The 23,860-nt window shown below is 35.7% G+C and overlaps 1 protein-coding gene across 1 annotated transcript; it reads right to left on the reverse strand.

The window, feature by feature from the left end:
* Positions 1-23,356, reverse strand: Hsc70-5 (Heat shock protein 70 cognate 5). The gene is made up of 14 exons (XM_090118171.1): positions 23,158-23,356; positions 22,894-22,949; positions 21,648-21,735; positions 19,457-19,694; positions 17,388-17,549; positions 15,928-16,018; positions 14,189-14,351; positions 12,672-12,827; positions 11,394-11,540; positions 9,943-10,183; positions 3,741-3,950; positions 3,148-3,335; positions 1,502-1,642; positions 1-590 (listed from the first exon to the last, which is right to left on the reverse strand). The coding sequence occupies exons 1-14, from the start codon at positions 23,257-23,259 to the stop codon at positions 504-506; spliced, it is 2,070 nt and encodes a 689-aa protein (XP_089974297.1). The 5' UTR covers positions 23,260-23,356; the 3' UTR covers positions 1-503.
* Positions 23,357-23,860: the final 504 nt, after the last annotated feature.

Raw genomic sequence — 23,860 nt, forward strand, 5'->3', positions numbered from 1 at the left:
CCGTCTATACCTGTGCAATGGCTGTGCAATCCAATCCTTATATATATTCAAATAATCTACACACACCATAAAAGCTTCCGCTTTAAAAAAAAACTATTTTGATATATCAAAGATTTCCTTCCTTCAAGTTGCACGAGTGAAGTCAGAAACATCGTAACGGAAACGTTATAACGATAACGTTGCAACGTAACATTATAACGGTTTCGTCACAACGATATCGCCATAACGTATAAATAATAACGGTATCATCGCAACAACGACGTGATATCGGAAAAACGGTTTTGTCGCAACGATAACTTTACAACGGTATCGTCGCAACGATAACGTCATAACTATAACGTCGCATCGGAATTATTATAACGGTATCATTTCAACTAAGAAGTCATAACGAAATCATTACAACTGTATCATAACAGAAACGTTACAACGGTATCATCGAAACGATACCGTCATATCGGAAAAACGGTTTCGTCGCAACGGAAACGTGTGCAAATTAAATATATTTAATTCTTCTTCTCTTCCTTCTTATCGTCTGCTGGCTGTTCGGTTTGTTGCTGGCTCGATTGTTGGCTGTCGCGTTCTGCGGCCATCTGTAAAGAAAAGTATCGATTAACTCGTGTTTTCCGATTCGTAATGTCTGAATGTAAAACCAATACAATTAACTTTTTTCGATTTTAGAGTGGTATTCACATAAAAATGGCGTGTGTGCCGAGAACACGTGTCAGAAGTGTAACTTGTTTGGCAAGATTCAAAGATACCAAAATGGCCCCCGTACTCCATGACGTGACGGCATTGCCATGACGCGATCTTGTAATTTTACTTCAAAAACAGCACTCATATTAGTTGCTTCTTTTTCTCATATTAGACTCAAGGAATGTTCTTATGGAGATAAAAGGTAAAAGCGGCAATAAGGCAGAAGTGCAGAACAATGTCTGCTTTTCTTATTATAAATTGTACTGTTATATTATAATATGTCAACGACTTTTTTATGACTTTTACCACTCATTCTGAAATAAGTGAATTATTTAACATTTCATACTTTTTCTTTAAGAAATATTGCCCTTACAAAAATCTCGTATAGTCACTTGAGATGTAAAATTACAAAGGTTGATTTTAACAAAATTTTACGATTTTTCTTATTGCTAACTTATTTTACAGTTAAATGTAGGAAGCGTGAATCGTCCCCAAATATACGAATAAGCGGGGCTGATAACTGTCTTCCGTTACTATAGCACAATTGCTTGACCAATGTGAACACTTGGCTTACACACTGGCTCAAATATGTGCATACAAAATATGTTATTATTTACTTTATAATTTTTAGGGAGCCTAATTGTGGGTGAAATTTTTTTTTTTTATTTACGTATATCATAAGATTTTTTCTCATAATGATTACCTTCGTATACTACTACGTATTATTACTGAATCGATTACTTTTTCAGCCTGATAAACTAAACTTATTTTTTTTAATTTCGTTTCTTTTTAATCTCTTTTCTCTTACCTTCTTATACGCCTGTTCGAATAGCTTCAAGCTAGCTTGCTGCAGCGTGCTGGTCGCCGTGCGGATAGCTTCCGGGTCGGCGGTGTCCTTTTGCGCTAATAGCTCACGAAGTTTGCCGATTTCGACGCGCAGTTTCTCACACTAGAAACAAAATTATTTGTTAATTGTCGTTTATATAATAACATTAAATCCATACTAATATTATAAATGCGAAAGTAACTCTGTCTGTCTGTCTGTTACTCAATCACGCCTTAACTACTGAACCAATTTTCATGAAATTTGGTATGAAGATATTTTGATACCCGAGAAAGGACAAAGGCTACTTTTTATCCCGGGAAAATGCCGCAATCCCGGAAATCCCACGGGAACAGGAACTATGCGGGTTTTTCTTTGACTGCGCGGTCGAAGCCGCGGGCGGAAACCTAGTCTATTATATGGGAAAATTTCAACTGTCCAACATATAACAGTTCGTGAGATATGGCATGACAAATGGACAGCGAAGTCGCAGTAATAGGGTTCCATTTTTACCGGTTGGGTATGACACGCTTAAGTGGTTATTTTAATAGAATCAAGTAATAATAATTGGAAAAAAATATTGAACGATAGAAATGTTTAATTTATTAGAACATTGGGTTCTCAACAATAAAATTTTAACAATGTGGTGCAAAGAAAACAAATATCAGTCCTTAGAAATAAAAAAAAAAAAAATTTAGTAGTGATTTTAAAAGTCACAGTATAAATATTAAATAGTATAGGTAAAGTTTGAGTGAACATAGTGCAGTGTGAATAATTAAACTGTATCGCAGTATCTAGGAAGGCGGGGGCCATGGAGACCTGAGCCAGCTGGTTCTGCGAGTCGCTCTCGCATCGCTGCAAAACCCGACACGCACTGGCGTGGTAGGTGATCGACGATGCGTATGTTTTTAATACAAATAACAATCCCTACTAATATTATAAATGCGAAAGTAACTCTGTCTGTGTGTCTGTTACGCTTTCCCGCTTAATCTGTCTAGCCCCGGAACCACAGACACAATAGAAAATCTATTGTGTCTGGGACCGATCGGGCCCCTTGGGGCTCAATGGGTTAAACCTCTCAACCGATTTTGATGCAACTTGGCACAGACAATCTTTAGACCCTGAGAAAGAACATAGGCTACCTTTTATTGCGAAATATGTACCACGGGCGAAGCCGGGGCGGACCGCTAGTAATTTAATATTAATTCATTAAATTTTTACATAAGTATTACATAAAATTATTAACGAACACTAAATTTGTTAACATTTTGTTACCAGCATAACCTTTAAATAAATGTGTTGAAAACAATTCTTCAACAGTATGCAATCACGCGAAGCAGACCGCCTCCTCGGTACAGTGGTTGACGCGTGAGCGTAACACCAAGGGGTACTGATTTCGATTCCCGGTGTAAACAAAGAAAAAAAAATATCTTGGTCTGTTAGGACACAGAAGGCTGAAGGAGAACCTTGCTAGCTATCGGAGATAGCTGTCCATCTATAACCGTAGTTTGAATATTGGGAACGGCCATAAAAGATCACGAAAGAATACTCCTGCTCTATGTTCGTTTGGTCTAAATGCACCGTAAGACATGCGACACGTACATATCTGTTTATCTGTCTATCCATCTCACCTCATCCTGCGGCAGCTGCTCCTTGTACTCGTCCATCTTGGTCTCAGTGTCGTGCAGTACTCCCTCAGCCTGGTTGGAAACTTCGACCCTTTCGCGTCTCTGTTTGTCCGCGGCGGCGAATTGTTCCGCTGCTTTCACCATGTTCTCGATTTCGTCTTTGGATAGACCACCGGACGATTGGATCACGACTGTGGAAGGAGAATTAATGTTTTAGTTAAGAAGGGAATAAGTTTATATTCGCTAAAAATTCAATAAAATACCAAAAGTTTGAATTATTTTTGACTTTATTATGGTAAGGTGTAAAAATTCAAATTCAAATTCAAATTCAATTTTATTCAAATTATTGTGTTTTATTAATGTGTGTATGTCTTACTTTTAAGTGTCTTTTAGTGCCACTCACTCACACTGATTAAGTGTTTTGGAGGTTTCTTTGCGGTTTAGTAACTTAAAATGTGTTTTCTTCCACGTTGCGTTCTTAAGCGTCTTGTTCGTGTTTGTTGGTGTAAAAGCGTGTGTTTTGGCTCTTTATCTGTTTTTTAGCGTGTAATTTTGCGACTTCTCGCTAAATATCCGTTTCCCCACCCCCCACTCACTCTGCTGCTCCTTGCCGGTGCCCTTGTCCCTAGCGGACACGTGCACGATGCCGTTCGCGTCGATGTCGAACGTCACTTCAATCTGCGGCACGCCACGTGGCGCTGGCGGGATACCGACGAGAGAGAATTGCCCGAGTAACTTGTTATCGGCGGCCATTTCACGCTCGCCTTGGTGCACTTTGATCTCGACTTGCGTTTGTCCGTCGGCGGCTGGAATGGAGAATCATTGTTTAGGTAAATCAAACTACAAACTATATTAAGAGGCTTAAGTGGAAGATCATTTAATGGGTATAATAATATTGTCTTAAAGTTATAGTACAATAATAATTAGTATATTCAAATTTTGCCCTTGTGTAATTTGGTGTTGTTAAGCGTATAAAGGCGGCAATACACGGGCAGCTCGAGCAGTTAACGGCTGAGCGACGAACACGGACTGCTCGAGCTCTAATGGTGTTAGTTTAAAGCAAATTTAATAATGATCTAATAAATAAACTGTATCGCAGTATCTAGGAAGGCGGGGGCCATGGTGACCTGAGCCAGCTGGTTCTGCGAGTCGCTCTCGCATCGCTGCAAAACCCGACACGCACTAGCGCGGTAGGTGATCGACGATGCGGTTGTTTTAATATGCTATAATATTAAACATAAATAATGGTATTTTAAATTTTTATTGAAGTGTTTACCCTTTAGAAGGGTTAGTTTCCCAAAAAAGATAAAGTAGTATTAAAAAAAAGTTCAAAACTTTAAAAATACATTTACAGGATGTCTGCGACATCACATGAAAGCACCAACGCACCAACTTCTCCAGAAGATTCTGCATCTTTTTCCCTCGCTTGCATACCTACCTTGATACCTACCATCTATTCAACCGCCACAGCGTTCTGCACTGCAAATCGGCAGAATTCTTATTATTATATTATTATTGATACTGCTTGGAGTTGCTATAGTATTTCCATTTTATAACAAAATATATATTAACAATGTCAAGTACCAGAAATAAATGTTCGGCTTGCACTAATACAATAAGTAATAGAGAATATTTGGTATGTTCGTCGTGCAGAAAAAAATACGATCTTCAATGTGCGAATGTGACATCTAAGGCATTCCATAACAACATGAACCTTGATCAGAAAAATAATTGGATATGTCCTGAATGTGTGTGCAAACAGCCAAAATGCGATAATACAAATACGCCGATAAGAATGTCGAAAGCTGAGTCGTTGATTGACACTCAAAATATCACTCAAACTTCTGCATCTGGTGAAGGATTTATAAATATGCGGACGAGAGGCCAGCGTAAAAATTCATTCAACTCTGAAGCTGACAGTAATGACTATGTTACTAAAGGTTGTTTGCGGGATATATTAAAGGAGGAGTTATCCAAATCTCTCAATGTAACTATGGGAAATATGGTATCCGATCAGCTTAAAAGCATTCAACACGAAATCTCATCGTTTAAAGAATCGCTAAATTTTTTCAATGCACAATTTGAGTTACTGAAAACATCGTTGGATGAAAGAAACGTCTTAGTTGATGAATTAAAAAATGAGAATAATAAACTAAAGTCCACCGTTCTTGATCTCGGCACAAGACTGCATATTGTCGAACAGCAGCTTCGTGAAAATAACATCGAAATCAACGGTATTCCTGAAAACAAGGGCGAAATTCTGTCTAACACCCTAGGCCAGCTAGCGAAAACTGTGGGGGCGCCACTCGATGACAGTGATATTCTGCACGTAACCAGAGTTGCTAAGTACAATAAGGATAGCAGCCGTCCTAGGTCTGTTATAGCCAAACTACGTAGCACTCGCATTCGTGATACAGTACTAGCCGCCGTTTCTAAATACAACAAAAATAATCCTGAAAACAAGCTCTCATCGCAGCATCTAGGTATCGCTGGGCGGAAGTCTCCCGTCTTTGTATCAGAGCACCTAACTCCGGCAAATAAACAACTCCATGCCGCTACACGACAAAAGGCTAAGGAGCTCGGATACAGATTTGTGTGGATAAGAAACGCTAAGATATTTGTTCGGAAACACGAGTTTGGCCAGGTCTTAACAATACGTAATGATGACAGTCTTAAAGCTCTTAAATAAGTCCATTTATTAATATTATTAGTTTATTAACCTATGTGAATGTTGTAGAGTTTTAAAATACTATAATGCTTGATATATATTACCAGAATGTAAGAGGGCTTCGAACAAAAACGAACACTGTCTATAGTAACATTCTACTTTGTAATTATGAAGTAATCATATTTACCGAAACCTGGTTAAACGCTAAAATCCATAATGGTGAGTTCATTGATAGTAATAGATACACAGTCTATCGTAACGATCGTAACAGTTCTGTTAGTTCATCTAAATCTGACGGTGGCGGTGTTATGGTGGCTGTTTCAAATGATCTAAACTCCTACCGTGTTTCTAAATGGGAATCAAAAACTTGTGCTGCTGAAGATTTATGGGTGGTTGTAGAAGTTACTAGTAGTGATAACAACAGATCATGTCTAAAAGTTGCAATTTGTGCGGTATATCTGCCACCACCTGTAAATTTACTTACCTTAAGTAATTACTTAGATAACATAAATAACTTGGTATCTGATAATTTTGATGATATAATTATTATTGGTGATTTCAACATGGGATTTGTTAAATGGACTGTACAGGGTGACAATTATTTTCCAACGCCCTCTGACTTTCAAAATTCCTTGGGTTACTGTTTGATTGATTTTATGTCTGTTAATAATTTTAATCAGCTTAATACAATCCCCAATAAGGATGGTAAGATTTTGGATCTTGTTATAACTAACATGTCAAATGCTCACGTATCACAGCCTACTGATATTCTCAGTAAACTTGATCCATTCCATCCTCAATTAGTCGTCACGCTGTCACTTTCAAAAAATAAAAACCTTCACGCTCGTAGTCAGTCACATTTAAATTTTTACAAAGCTGACTATCCGGGAATAATAAGTTATCTAAAGTTGATTAACTGGACTGATGTTTTTAATAATTGTATAGATGTTGACGCAATGGTTGAGAGATTTTATGATGTATTGTATAATGTTATAAATAAATTTGTTCCGAAACGTTGGTCTGTCAAAAGTAAATATCCACCATGGTACAGTCACAGTATTACCATTATTTCCTACAGTAGTGCGACGAATGTACTTGTGCAGAGAAACGGAGGGGAACTGGCGGGGGTCGGGCGACGCGGGCCGCGTAAAGCGAACACGCTTAGTTTGCTTTACCTAGCGCGAAAGGATGACGCAGTCGTATTTTTTGTGTAATAATTTTATTATACATAGGTACTTACATATTCTATTATGGCGCGCACAAACTGTTCGGTTTACGGATGTAAATCTACATTGAAATCCCAGAAGGAAACAATATTTCAGAAAGGTTGTATTAATTGTATCTGTTGAATTAAAATCAAAGCTATGTATATATGTTGTCCTCATTATTTTCTAATCAGATTGTACATCCCAATGCGAATGCATTACTTAGTTAAATGTTATAATATACAATTAAGAACATCCAAAAATAAAGTGTCCACGTAAATAATATTTAGCAGTGCAATATCTGTAATTATATATTTATGAACAAATAATTACATCAGATTTAATAATCGCAATTATTTTGAATGTACATATGAATAAAGATTTCATCATAATATTAATAATCACAATTGTTTTATTTCCCATTTGTTGCAACCCTAGCGTATTTTCGTGTGGCAGCGTCATTACCTACGCTGGCGGCGGCATCGCGCGACATCAAAGGCGATTCCTTACTGTAGGATATAATGGTAATACTGTGGTACAGTCATGCACTTATAAGGCTATTGAAAGAAAAACACAAATTGCGCTTGAAGTTCACAAAATTTAATAATCCCCGAGACAAACTAGAATTTGATATTGTAAGAGAGCGTGCTCACAAACTACTCGATGATTGTCTGAGCAAATATAAACGTAATCTTGAGGAAAATATTCAATCTAACCCTAAACATTTCTGGAAGTTTGAACTCTAAGCGCAAAAATGTATCTAATATTCCTTCTTGTATGTACCTAGATGATCAAATCGCGAAAAGTGGGCCTGATATTTCAAATCTATTCGCGGAGAAGTTTTCCTCAGTTTTTGCTAATTTTTCTCCTACAAATCCAGTATTACCTGTTTCTAGCTGTAATATTCCGATGTTATGTAAGTTGCAATTTACTGAAGCAGAGGTCGCGAAAAAATTGAAACATTTAGACTCATTCAAAGGCGGCGGACCGGATGGTATTCCATCTCTATTTTTCAAACGTTGTTATGTCGTGATGGCCTTACCTATAAGTAAGATTATTAATCGTTCCTTAGACAGTGGTACTTTCCCTTCTGAGTGGAAGAAGGCCAGAATTGTGCCTGTCTATAAGAAAGGCGACACCGACAATGTGCGAAACTATCGACCTATCTCTATTTTATCTTGCTTAGCCAAGTTGTTTGAGTCTCTCCTATGTCCTATAATTACCAGCCACACGTCCTGCTTCATTAACTCAAATCAACATGGGTTCCTTAAGGGACGATCTGTGGAAACTAATCTGGTTGAGTATATCTCACATATATCTAGAGAGATAGATAAAGGTAATGAGGTCCACAGTGTTTACACTGACTTCTCGAGTGCATTCGATAGAGTTAACCACGACCTCCTATTGCTTAAACTCGAATCATATGGAATATATGGTTCTCTGTTATGTTGGTTTGGTTCTTACCTAAAAAATAGAATACAGATCGTTACTGTAAAAGGATATGAGTCTCATCCTTATACCTCATCCTCCGGAGTTCCACAGGGTTCTCATTTAGGACCGATATTGTTCAGCTTGTACATTAACGATATTAGTCGCGTTATCTACCACTGTAGCTTCTCTATATTCGCCGATGACCTCAAGATATTTAAAACGATCAAATCTCAACATGACGTCTCATTAATGCAATCAGATTTGGATAGAATTGTAGAGTGGTGCATTGACAATAATATGGTTCTGAATGCTGAGAAATGTTTCTTAATTATGTTAACCCGGAGAAAGAAACGTACACCAGCAATTTATACTATAAACAAAGATATTGTGTGTGAATGTAATGAAATCCGTGACTTAGGGGTTCTTATTGATAGTGAATTAAAATTTTGTTCTCATGTTAATACAGTTGTAAAAAAATCGTCACAAATGTTAGGCTTTTTAAAAAGAAATACCAAATCATTTAGTGTAAAAACGAAACTGTCTCTTTTTAATTCATTAGTACGATCCCAACTAGAATACGCCAGTGTGGTTTGGAGTCCCCTCTATTCAGTGCATTCTCAACGTATTGAAAATATTCAACGTAAGTTCACCCGGCACATTGCGTTTATCTCTCCAGGTATATCTCATAGAAATCCTTACGACACCCGATTAGCGTTCTTCAATATGATATCTCTTCGTAATCGTAGGCAACAAAGGGATATCTTGTTTTTATACAAAATAATTAGAGGTTTTATTGTATGTCCACAAATATTAGAGCAAATTAGGTTTACAGTGCCTAGTAAAATACCCCGTCTTCCTATTTCTAGAGTTTTTGATCTCCCGCTGTATCGAAACAATGTTGGTAAAAACTCGCCAATAAATAGAATGTGCAGTGAGTTTAATGTTTTGTGTGCATCTCAGCCTAATTTGGTGGATATTTGCTTTGATTCGTATTCAATTTTTTCTAAAAATATTGTTAATTTCTTTAAATATAGTTACGTTAGTCATAAAATAAATTAACATAAGAATCGCTATGTTGATTTAGTTGGTACAATTTAAGTAAGTTTATGATATTCTAAATGAATTGTCCTTACCTATAATTGGTAGATACATCCTTACCATTTATATACTTCTAGATTTAAGCTTGCAATGATTTATATGTATTTACTGTTGGTTTGGCGTAATAAATAAATAAATAAATAAATCTTTTTTTTTTGACAATTTTTACACACGGCACGATCTGATCCCATAATAAGCTTTCGCTTGTGTTATGGAAACCAGATGGTTAAACATACATATATAACTTTAAATAAATAATTATATAGATAATTAACACTCATACACAGAGAAAACATCTATGTTCATCACACAAATATTTATTATCGAAAATCGGGAATGCTTGGAAGGCAGGGTCACTACCAACCAAGCCAACCGGTCAGTCAATACTAAACTCACCAGTAGAGAACACCTGGCTCTTCTTGGTCGGTATGGTCGTGTTCCTCGTGATCAGTTTAGTGAACACCCCCCCCAGGGTCTCTATGCCCAGGGACAAGGGAGTCACGTCGAGGAGCAGGATATCCGTGACGTCACCGGCTAGGACTCCGCCCTGCACTGCGGCTCCGACGGCGACCGCTTCATCGGGGTTCACCGCGCGAGATGGAGCCCTACCGAATATCTCTTGGACCGTTGATTGTACCTAGAAAGAGAGGTTATTGTGAGTTTTAAAAAGAAGTAGCTTTCCGCCCGCTTTGTCTAAAACTTAATTAATTAAAACCTTCCTCTTGCATCACTCTAGCTATTAAAAAAAACCGCAATCAAATTTTTTTTTAAGATTAGTTTGATTTGACTTTTATAAAGACTACCTTATAACTATCCCTGTGTGTAAGTTGAAGGGAAAAACTTATTAGATAAGTACATAACCGTTTACGCAGCCAATGCAATGGAAGCTTTCGAAAAGGTATTTTTGATTTTAAGATCCATGATTTGACATTTATAAAGACTAGCTATGCTTACGTGTAATTTAGGGCCGATTTTTCAATACTTGGATAAAACTTATTCGTCGAATAATGTATAACACTACCATTTTAAAAACGTATTCTAATTGCCCATTTTGACAGTTTACGTGACATTTTAATATTATTGTGTAATACTTTATTGGACGGAGAAGTTTTATCCAATCATTGAAAAATCGGCCCTTAGAGGACAAAAAACTATAAGATAAGTACATGACCGATTATGCAGTGAATGCAATGGAAATTAGAAAGGACGTTTTTTATGAACAATAGTTAAGGATATTGTAATTTCAATTTACTGATAGCGAACTTTTATAGTATAGTATATAAAATTTGTCTGAGAGATTATAATCTGAGTGCACACATAGTGCAGCCAGTGAATATGTCCACAGGTTAATGTAGCACCCGGTCAGAGACCTCGCCCGACCAACGATTGCGTTGGCCGTAGCTTGTGCTAAAGTGCAGGATATTTAACGCCTAAAGCCCGACGCCACTGTGCGTTGATGACGTCACCAACGATATTTCAAGATTTTGTCTAATGTGATTTTTGAAGTGAAAACTTCTTTAGCGGCGTTGAGCACTTTTTCTGTAATGGGTATAAAATAAACTCGCGTCAGGACACGTGACCTGATCGAAAAAGCGTAAGACGGATACCATTCCAAAATATCAAACATGCTCAACGTTAATAATCAAGTTTTCACTTCTGCCGGCACTCCCGGAGTGCAACCCGTCTTTTTTTTACCTATAGCGCCCACGATGACGTCATAAACTAGATATATATGCCATAGAGACTTTTGAGCTTAGATTTCGATTAATACAATTTTAACGTGATTTTTTCAAAATTTTCACATTTTTTGTGATTTTTTTTGCTTTTTTTTTTCAAATTTTCCTTACCTTAGGCATCCTAGTCATTCCACCGACGAGTAAGACTTCGCCCACATCGGTTCTCGCGACCTCCGCGTCTTGCAGGGCCTTCTGACACGGTGCAACCGTACGCTTGATTAGATCACCGACTAGGGACTCTAGCTTCGATCTCGTCATCTGTGAAGAAATTTTAATATTTAGTTACGTCCAATCTATTCAGTTACACTAGCTATGCGGCGCGGTTTTACCCGCATTGCTCCGCTCCTGTTGGTCTTAGCGTAATGATATATAGCCTATAGCCTTCCTCGATAAATGGGCTATCTAACACTCAAATATTTTTTTAAATCAGACCAGTAGTTCCTGAGATTTGCGCACTCAAACAAACATACAAACGAACTCTTCAGCTTTATAATAATAAATTTTCAATGTTTATTAACATATAATACATATAATACTTCTTTAGTTTTTATAGTGTTTATGATGTGCGTGTTATTTACATAAAATTGGTTTAAAACTCAAGAATGTTTGGTTTGTCGATTACTCAGTCCAAGTAGCTTATAAAACAATTACAGATATTCAAGATATTTGTTACAAAATATTTTTGGTCCATCATTCACAGAGAATGGCAGATGGTTTAATTCTGTTTTTATATAGCACTGAAATAAATACTCAAATCACAGTAATTTGAATAGACATAAATTTTCAGTGCAACTCAAGATTTTTATTAATTTCTTTATAAATTTATACTAACAAACACAATATGATGAGCCCCTCGTTTTTACCCATATTGCTGCGCTTTTATTGGTTTTAGTGTGATGATACAAGCTACACTATGATCGTTGCCTTCCTTGATAAATGGACGATCTAACAGTGAAATCAAATTTTAAATAAAACCCATGGTTCTTGTAATTTGCTCTTTCAAACAAACAAACAAAGCTTTTTAATATAGTATTTGTAGAAATTACACGCGAGGACGGATTAAATATTAGTTTGAATGTAATAAAAATGTACTGCGATTCTACACAACTGCCTTATTGATGTAGACAGTTGATAATAAATCACAGCAAGTCAACGACTATTAACAAAGTGAGGGTAGTTGGGTCAAACATCGTATCAACAACGTCTGAGCCCCTAGGCACGATTCGTACGAATGCCCCACGATTCAAAGGAAGCCGGCATTTTATAGTACTAGCTAAGCGTGTTCGGACAGTAAATAGTGACTACTATTCATCCACAAAAATATTAAATCAAAAGTTACGTCTAACAGTATAGATAATCAAATGTACTGTCCTTTACTGTACAACATACCTTCAAATTCATATGTTTAGGTCCGGAAGCGTCCATGGTCAGGTACGGCAGGTTGATGTCAGTTTGCACCGAGCCAGATAGTTCAATCTTTGCCTTCTCCGCGGCTTCCTTGAGACGTTGCATGGCCATCGCGTCCTTGCGAATGTCTATACCTTGCTGCAGAATAAAAATAATAGTTAAAAAAACTAAAAAACACGCTTTTTATAGAAAACCGAACTAAAAAATAGAAAATTTTATCAAATTAGTGTATTGTCATCGGACCTCAATAAATCTACAAAGTTTGAACGAAATCTGGCCGTTTAAAGTGGGTCAAAATCGCGCCCAAAGAAGTCGGTTACAAACAAACATACAGGTGAAGCTAATATAAAGCGTGTAAAAAATAGGTTTTAGATAGATAGACATTTATACACAAAAAAAAAGCGTTGGTGCCGAGGACACGTGTCAGAAGTGAAACTTCTTTGGAAATAATCAAAATCGTCGCCTAACTCCATGACGTGAAGGTATTGCCATGACGGGACCTTGAAATTTTACTCTCAACGCGCCTAAACACGCTTCACTTCAAAAACTATGGTTAAAATGTGAATAGTTTAGAAGGATATTGTGTTAAAATGTCTTTTTCATGTATTGTTTCTAAATTCAATGTACGATTTAGTTTAATTACTGTAAGTACAATGAATAATTCTGTTTAAATAAATAAATAAATAGACACATAAAACTGAAAGAATAGAATAAATTCAATTGCTTTGGCGGATCACGAGTGGCTGAGTTGGTCAGGCATCCGCCCCGGAATGGCGCGAAAGGATGCGGGTTCGATTCCCGCCTCGTGATCGAATTTTTTCTATTCTTTATATTAAAAAGCATTTGAATGCCATAAAACCAATAATATCAATTTCAAATAAAATATTTAGTTTTATTGAGCAAATGTGGCTATTTGAAAAAATTGTGTTCTTGTAAGAAATAGTAATGAACAAATGTGGTGTTGTGAGACATTGTGTTGATTATTTATTTAATATTGAAATAAACTGTATCGCAGTATCTAGGAAGGCTGTGGCCATGGCGACCAGAGCCAGCTGGTTCTGCGAGTCGCTCTCGCATCGCTGCAAAACCCGACACGCACTGGCGTGGTAGGTGATCGACGATGCGTTATATTTGTATTATTTATAGTGTTTTTCAAACTATATATATTTTTTATTTATATTTTTGAAGTATAGTAGGTATCTCAACACAGGTAGCTTTATCCAGGTTCAGCCGGGATAAAGAAAAAAAACTTTAAAATACAGCCTTAAATGTTACTCAGTATATTTTTTTTATGGCAAACAAAAAAATGCAAAAAACAGATTAGATTCAGTGCCATAATAATTGAATCGATTTACTTATTCTTTAAAATTTAATCCAAGCGACTAGCAAAAAAAAAAATGTGTGCGTGTACTAATTAATGTACACACGTAAGATATATACCCCAACTTTCACTGCCCATTTTCCTCATAAATACATACAAAACATAAAACAATACTCACATCCCGTTTAAATTCATCCACGAGGAAGTTAACAATGACATTGTCAAAGTCCTCGCCACCAAGTAAAGTGTCACCGTTGGTCGACTTGACTTCAAACACACCCTTCTGTATTTCGAGTACGGATATATCGAAGGTACCACCGCCGAGATCGTATACCGCTATGCTGTGAACAAATGTATGTGTTAAAAATAGAAAAAAAAAATGTGTGCGTGTGCTAGTGTACACACGTAAGAAGTGAAACTTCTTTATGACCTTTTTATTCAAAAAATAATTTACTATATGCAACTTTACAGAAATACGTCGAATCACGCGTGATAGGGATAAGAAAAAGATGGCGCGTAACGGAAAAACATCACGCGTAACGAAAAAATGTTACACAAAATTTTTTCCAACCCCGATAAAGAAGTTTCACTTCAAAAAATAAAAATAAATAGTTTAAAAAAAAACCCCATTGCCCGGTGTGACGTTTCATCTCTCGGCCACCCGTGATCCCGCTAGAGCAATCGAATACTTTTTATTCTTTCATTTAACGCTTAACGGACACTGTACGTATTATAGTTAAAATTTCAGATATATAACTACTAAATGCCTTTGCTACAAATCTATAAAATACAATGAATCGCAAAATATGTTTGTAAGCGCATAACTCGAGAACGGACTTAAGGGGAGGCTCCCTAACCTAATTTCTGGCACTGAGAGACCGGTTAGACCGCTACGGTGCTAGACGCTAACACAGCCGTAATAAAGTTGAATATCGCGTGCGCTCTTTGATCGCGTTCGAGCTCGAAACTAAATCTCGTAAGTCTCAATTCTCTTATTTCGTTTATAACTAAAGTAATAATTGATCTAGAGAAAAAATATCTTGGGATTGGATAGTAAACTATATTTTCTTACTGTTAACATTTATTTTAGACATAAAGTCCAAGTAAATCTTTAAAAAAATGTAATAATCCTTAAAAAAGGCATAATTTTTGAATAAAAAATGAATTGAGCGATAATGTTACAATTACGTAACTGTCTTGTACATGGAAAGAAAAAGACCTAATAAATCATATACTAAAGTTCCATTTTAATTATATGTGTGACTGTTTCCGAATATTAATGCAAATTCCCATGGCCTAAATTTTAGGGAGCCTCCCCTTAACCGGTAAACATTATACACTCTAAGACCAATAGGAGTGGAGCAATGTGGGTAAAACCGCGGGGCAAAGCTAGTAAAGTATAAATGGGAAACAAATGTCTGAGAGATTATAATCTGAATGCACACATAGTGCAGCCAGTGAATATGTCCACAGGATAATATAGCACCCGGTCAGAGACCTCGCCCGACCAACGATTGCGTTGGCCAAAGCTTGTGCTAAAGTGCATATAATTTAAAACTATATATAAAATAATAAAATCACAATAATATTATACGTGAAAAAGTCTATCTGTTTGTTTTTAAATTAATATCCACTGTAAAGTCAAGAACCTGATCAAATTCAGAATGAAAAGAATTGAGAACTGATATCAAAATCAATCTCTAGAAATGAAAAACATGATGAATGAACGGAAACAGGAACTATGCAGGTTTTTCTTATAGAATGTTGGCCAAGCTGTGGGCAATAAACAGAAAACTAGTTCGCCTATAATAACTAATGGTAAATACACACAGTTTTTTAATAGTGAGCTCATGAATATATAAATTAGCATTTCTAAAAAATATATCTTTTTTAAATAAATTAATGAAACAAACTCACATTTTATCATCAGTCTTGTCCATGCCGTAGGCTAGAGCGGCGGCCGTCGGTTCGTTGATCACACGCAACACGTTCAAACCAGCGATTTGGCCTGGAAATAACATATTTATGTAGTAAATAATATTATTTTTTAACAAGTAGATGGGTAATATAAATCGTGTAATAGTTTAGTCTAGCAGCTAGCTGATTCGGCAAACATTATTTTGATACGCTCACTCACAAATAAAATCTATACTAATATTATAAAGCTGAAGAGTTGGTTTGTTTATTTGAACGCGCTAATATCAGGAACTACTGATCCGATTTGAAAAATTCTTTTGGTGTTAGATAGTCCATTTATCGAGGAAGGCTATATATTATCACGATAAGACCAACAGGAGTGGAACATTGCAGGTAAAACCGCAGGGCACAGCTAGTGTATGAACAAACTATATTACATTACAAATTAACAGAAGAAACATATTATTACGAATTACCATATACAATTTACATGCATTACAAATTAGAATTTTTAGAAAATGTCTTTCCAATATTTTATTAAAACATAATTTAATGAAAACTCTTGTACGAAATGCATGCACTATTAACCATCTCAATAGCCATACTCCTTGAACAACTTGACTGATTTTTATGAACTTTAACTAGCTGCTCCGCGCGGTTTCACCCCCGTGGCTCCACTCCTGTTGGTTGTAGCGGGATGATATATAGCCTATTGCCTTCCTCGATAAATGAGCTATCTAACACTGAAAGAATTTTTCCAATCGGACCAGTAGTTCCCGAGATTAGCGCGTTCAGACAAAAAAACTCTTCAGCTTTATAATATTAGTATAGATATGTAATATGTTTTCTGTAGGTTTGAAAATATGTCATTACTATCTTCAATACCCCAAAGTGACAAGTACATAACTAACAAAAGAATATTTTCCGAGTTAGCTAGTTATAAATACATATAAATAAAGAAACTGTATCGCAGTATCTAGGAAGGCTGTGGCCATGGCGACCAGAGCCAGCTGGTTCTGCGAGTCGCTCTCGCATCGCTGCAAAACCCGACACGCACTGGCGTGGTAGGTGATCGACGATGCGTTTATTATTTTAAAGAAAAATTTACTTTGTGAGCTTGTTTCAATAGTCAGAACCATCCTCGTACTTCAAGGAATATAATAAAAAAAGAATTATCGAAATCGGTCCACCTGTTCACGCGTGATGCCGTGACCAAGGTAAACGGGTTTCATCGGTACATAGTATAAAACAAAGTCGCTTTCTCTGTCCCTATGTATGCTTAAATCTTTAAAACTACGCAACGAATTTTGATGCGGTTTTTTTAAATAGATAGAGTGATTCAAGAGGAAGGTTAGTATATAATTTATTATGTTTTAGACAAAGCGGGCGAAGCCGCGGGCGGAAAGCTAGTACATTATAAAAAAATAGAACTATAATATCAAGTATAAAAGTAAACTGACCAGCATCCTTGGTAGCTTGCCGCTGGGAGTCATTGAAATACGCCGGTACAGTGACCACCGCATTCTTCACGCTCGTGTTCAAATACGCTTCAGCCGTTTCCTTCATTTTGATCAGCACAAACGCACCGATCTGACTGGGCGAGTACACTTTGCCGTCGCTACCTGGAAATTAAAGCAATTATAAGAAAATGTTTTATTTTTATTTATTAAGCTATTGCATAGTTTCTATCGCGGGCCTTGAGCGCGGGGACCGAATCCAGAAATTTAGTAACGAAAAACCTCACGCTCCCCTCTCCGACGGGCTCGGAGGTGTGGCTTGAAGGCATAGCATGCAATAGCTTAATCGCGGCAGTCCCCGAGTGCCACACGTCTTTTTTATTTTTTGTGGCAGAGTGAGCAATGGAACAGGACTTGATTTTAAGATATAACTCTTAAGTGATTAGGCCGCCTCATTATACAATTTTTGGTAGCTGTATGAGTATAGTAAAAAACGTTAAAATAAGTAAGTATAGTTATGTTAAATAAATAGCCTATAAATACTTGAACATTGGTGGTGTTACAGGTGCTCTGCTTTTCATATGACTGAAAAGAAAGCTACTTTTATCATATCTAAACTAAGCACTATCAAATATTGTAAGTCAAGGAATTACATACATTCATCTGCCACTGTTCGTCTTTTTACCTGCCTACTGGTTTCTAAGGCTAATTGCAAGTGTTGTGTGTAATTCTTCGCTGTTTTCCACCACCTTGTGTGGTAGTATTTCATTCCCAACGCTATAAAGCACAAAAAAACAACAAAAAATGCCAAAAAATCTCACCTTGCACCCAAGCATCTCCATTCGACGCCCTTACGACCTTATATGACAGGTTTTTCATGTCTTTCTGCACTTCGGGATCGCCAAAACGTCTGCCAATCAGACGTTTAGTCGCATAGAACGTGTTTCCACTGTATGTGACCGCTTTCCAACTTACCTACTAGCCTTTAACCCTAGAACCGTACCCATATTAAAATTTCATTAACGGTACCCAGGGGTACAAGTGTACCCCAATGAAAAAAACAAGATTACAAAAAGATTATTAACTTTTATTAAATGTTGACTTATTAAGGTCATCTTAACATTCATTTAGGTCCTAATAATTTAATTTATCATGGCATTTTTATATTTTTTCTACAATTTACACACACTTTACGTTGGTGATCAAAATGTATTAAAAGTTTTCACTTCCTGCACTGTGTGCGGGACTGACGGAATTTTAACGTGGATATTCACAGTTACATCTCAGATTTTGAAACAGCAGTGGTCCCTGCAGTTATTGGTAATTGTTGTCCTAAAATATCTCCATTACTTATTTGTAGAGACATTGGCAAAGTTATGTACTGAAATCGTTCTTCTAGGTGAAGTTTTTTATAATAAAAAATTAAAATTTTTTCGTCAAGTTCATATTTTGATGCCTCACCAAGTACCAGCTCTTCTTGTTATTCCACCTCCCACAAAAAATCAAAATTCATCCATCATTTGCCATCAAAAAAAGAAAATGAATAACTCAGGTATTCAAATCATGCAGCAAATCATAAATTTGTTGAAAGTACAAATTCTTACACTATTTAACAATAACAGTATGTATATAACATGAATGTAAAGTAAACTTATAATTGTACATTAAATTTATCAATAAAAAATATAAAATAAAACGACCAAAAGGCGAAAAAATAAAATAAATGAACCTTAAAATACTTACGTTCGTAGTACCCAGGGGTACTGGAGTACCCCGACAGGTTCGTACGACGTGTTCTCAATAGCTTGACCACTGATCGAATACGGTATCTACGTGTCTCCTCATCCCCGACAAATACACGAACGCGCAAAAGAAACCGTTGTTTAGAAAAAAAGATATAGAAGATTTTCTGAATTTTTTTTCATTTGTACCCCAGGGTACGGTTCTAGGGTTAAGGCTAATTGCAAGTGTTGTGTGTAATTCTTCGCTGTTTTCCACCACCTTGTGTGGTAGTATTTCATTCCTAACGCTATAAAGAACAAAAAACAACAAAAAATGCCAAAAAATCTCACCTTGCACCCAAGCATCTCCATTCGAGGCCCTCACAACCTTATACGAAAGGTTTTTCATGTCTTTCTGCACTTCGGGATCTTCAAAACGTCTGCCAATGAGACGTTTAGTCGCGTAGAACGTGTTTCCACTATTTGTGACCGCTTGCCGCTTTGCCGGCATACCGACGAGGCGTTCGCCATCCTTGGAGAACGCCACGTGGGATGGGGTCGTGCGGGAACCTTCGCTGTTTTCTACCACCTAGCAAGATAAGTGATAATTATTTGTATGGATTATATTTGTAGCAATGCAAAGTTGGCTATAAATGATATCGAAAATAATGAAATTATTATTCACTAGCGGTCCGCCCCGGCTTCGCCCGTGGTACATGTTTACTTTTTCTCTACATAAGAACCATCCTCGTAGGTACTTCAAGGAATATAATAAAAAAAGAATTATCGAAATCGGTTCAGCCGTTCTCGAGTTATGCGCTTACCAACACATTTTGCGATTCATTTTTATATATAAGATTTACAAAAAAATCTGTTCAAGTTTTCTAGCTCTCACTATCTGATTTTATAAATTTTAATTTTTTAAACAACCATACGTCATTTATTATCTTAAAATATATGCAAATCTTGTAAATGAATTATGTATTATCTAACTATGCTTGACTTTATAAAATGTATCAAAAAAGTTTCTTAAATCAGTTGAGATGCTTCTATTTATTATTCTAGATAAGATAAGCAAGCTATCTTTGTAAAATTTTTTCTTTTACACAAAATCATTCAATGATGGCCTTTTTACAAGGACCAGTAATATATTACACCTAAAATTGGAAGACCATATCACTATTGCAAGTTTTCTGAGACTAAAATTATGAAAAAAAAATGTATCGCAGTATCTAGGAAGGCTGTGGCCATGGCGACCTGAGCCAGCTGGTTCTGCGAGTTGCTCTAGCATCGCTGCAAAACCCGACACGCACTAGCGTGATAGGTGATCGACGATGCGGTTGTATATATAATAACAATTTAATAATTAATTAAATTGTTACGAATTTAACGTTATAAAGTAATTTTTGAATACCCATAAAAGTAACTACTCAAAAAAATATACAATTTTTTAGCATGACCTTTAAGTAAATGTGTTTAAAAATTGTAAAACTGTTGAACCGTGTAATATGTAAATTGAAGTAAATCCATATAAAAGTAAGTACATATTTAACTACAACATACAAGAGAACTGATAAGTATAATAAAAAACTATCTTTTCTATACCTACTATTAACAAAATATTCAGAAGTTTATAGAAGAAGGGATATTTTGAAGTTGGAAAAAAAATCAGAGACATTAACCTCCATCTTGGTTATCTCAAAATACGATGTGCCTTTTACACAGATACAACTATACACTGAGTTATTTATCTATGAAATAATATCATCATCATCAGCCCATATACGTTCCCACTGCTGGGACACGGGCCTCCTATGAGGGTACAGGCCATAATCCACCACGCTGGCCAAGTGCGGGTTGGCGGATGACACATGTCGTCGAACTTTTGATTCTTCGACATGTCGGTTTCCTCACGATGTTTTCCTTTCGAGTAATATGATTATTTTAATTATAGATCTACCAAATGTATCATGATAGTACAGTAGTGAAGATGACCAATTTTTGACAATCATCGTCAAATATCAATCAGTCATACAAATAACTTTCTGATGGGCAACATTTTAATTTTGATAATGTTTGTGTGCAATTTTCAATACCTTCATGGATAAATTGAATAGAAAGTAATGTCATTTTTACTTCTATACAAACTTGATCCTAAAATTATCTTCCTGTTTGTGTAACATTGATAACCCTAGTAAACATAGCTGACCCAAATTCCTAAAGAAAAGGTACTTTCACTTTTATATTCTTTCCTAGGCAAGAGAACATGTGGGTTGCCTATAATAGGGGAGCATCCACCACATCATTCAACTATTTTGAAGTAGGGCCAATACAATGTATATAGAAGTCATAAAGTAGTCTTAATTCCAGTGTGGACAAAAGACAGCTGCATCACTCTCTCATACTGGAAATACTCCTGCTTCAAAACATCATGATATGTTAGAATGAAAGGAATGACAATGGGAAATTTTTAATAATAATAAAATATAAAGCATTTCAGTGCTAAAAACTAAATAAATATCAAAGGAGAAATAAATCTTACCTTTGGCGTCTTTCCCTCCATGACTGCAACACAAGAGTTTGTGGTTCCCAGATCAATACCAATAACCGCGCCACGGACTCCCTCTGATCTGTTCAAAAGAAAAACGAATAAGAATAAAGCTTAATATTATAGAATTTTATTATAAAAATTTATTGGAGCAGAATAGCTTAATCATATTGTCTTTCGATATATATCCTAGACTTTTTATTATAATTGTAATAATATAGTTGGCTGACTAAGTAGAAAAATATATATGTAACAGCACCATTTAATCAAGAGGCTAGACTTTTAATTGACAACTGAAATAAATATATGTTTAAAAATAAAATATCTACCTTTAATGCAAATCAAGAAACTTTTCAAAGGAAAATTCCAGAGAACTATTTCATTTCACTAAACAAAGACAAAATTAAAAAATTATTCCTGGTCCAAATATCATTTACATTCGTTTTTTAATAGATGATAATGGTAAAATATATACAAGACGAGGCCACAGCTCTGTTATAATTACTCAATTTGTTATTATTATTTAACTATAAGTCTATTGTAATAGTATATTATTTAGTTTCTAGAATTAACCCATTGAGCCCCGAACGGCCAGATCCGACCGCGACACAATAGATTTTCTATTGTGTCTGTGATTCCGGGGCCTGATGGATTAAGCAACCAAACTTTTAAAGCAGTGGTTAGGTTACTTCAATATAAAACCAAATTTTTCAATTAATTTTCCTTAATTCATGTATTTAAGGGTATTTTTAACACACATAGACATTGCATCATGTTCACATTAGTCTATATTATCTTGTTTACAAATAAATTGGTAACTTACTCAATATTTTAGTTAAAGAATTTCGACGCAATAGTCAGTAACGTTTAAGCCACTAGGCTTGCCAATTTTGAATACTGAACATAACCAAAGCTAGTAAATAGTGTATGTTCGGGTAAACATAATACAAATATTTTAGTACTCAAAGAAAAAGTGGTTTAAAGTTAAACCTCTATGCTTACTAAAATTAATCATTGTCTACCAATATTGGGATGTTATTGTACCTATATTGCATAAGATTTTGTGATAAATACTTATTGTAAAGTAACTTAAATTATGGTATTTGAAAGATATGTTGCTTAAAAGGAGAGTTAAACGTTATCTTTCAACGATCTACTTAATTCTAAGCACAGCATTCGGTATCAAAGGTCGATAAGTTAGGTTATGTTACAGAATATTCTGTAGTGAAACTTTACTTACTTGTGTCTGTATTGTACTCCATGTCTCTGATAAATAGGAACTGTGGGTGCTGCGGTCTGAAATTCATTGGGAAAATGATAATTTTAAGGAAATTTATGTCGAAATATCTCACATGTGCCTCCCGGCTAATCGAATTCTTAACTGCGACATTTAATAAATAACAATTAAATACAAAGTAAATCTAGCGAAATACTAATTTTACTGACGTTAAAATAATTTGACAAACGATTTTCATTCGTTTTCTACTATAAAATGGTCACTTACATTTTTGAGAATTGTGGAAAAATTCCTTTGTGTATAAAAGTCTGATCCAATTCCTGAACACTCCAGAGCCTTTCGGCTGATCACTCGCGTCGCCGACAGCATGTTTATTAACGTTACTATCGAACTTATTAATTTAAAAGATATTTCAGCACACTACGAACAGAACCATGTGGATGACGCAACTTCACGAAAGAACAATTTTTTTAACTTTTTCTGGCACTCATCTCAAAGTATTGCCATAAGAAATAATACAAAAAGTCAGGAAATTTGATGTAGAATGTTCTCGTCACCGGGGAGGTTTTTATTGGTTAATATTGTATCTGCAGCAATGTGATTGGTTAGAATTTATTGTTCATGATCAGATAAAAGTATGTTGAACACAGATCTGTGATGTTGAACACAGATCTGTCGGTACCTAGCTATTTTAATGTAACTTTTCTTTTTGAATAAGCTTTGAATAATAAAATTATATTCATTTCTTGGCAATTTATTGTTAAAAATAATAATTGAATAATTTAGTTGATACAATTTTTCACTTAACTATATTATTTCTTTTTTTTTCCAAACTGAACTGTCGTAATTCGTATCATGCATAAAATAATAATTTTTGTTCTAATAAGATTCTAAATTGGACTACTTTTAGTTGGGAGATGATTAGCTTGGATTCACGTAATATTTAAAAAATAACGAAGCTTTGTGCCCC

This window comes from Colias eurytheme, chromosome 29, assembly GCF_061535395.1.
Source record: "Colias eurytheme isolate Ceu_HAF_F1 chromosome 29, ilColEury1 Martin Lab GWU primary, whole genome shotgun sequence".
Taxonomy (NCBI): Eukaryota; Metazoa; Arthropoda; class Insecta; order Lepidoptera; family Pieridae; genus Colias; species Colias eurytheme.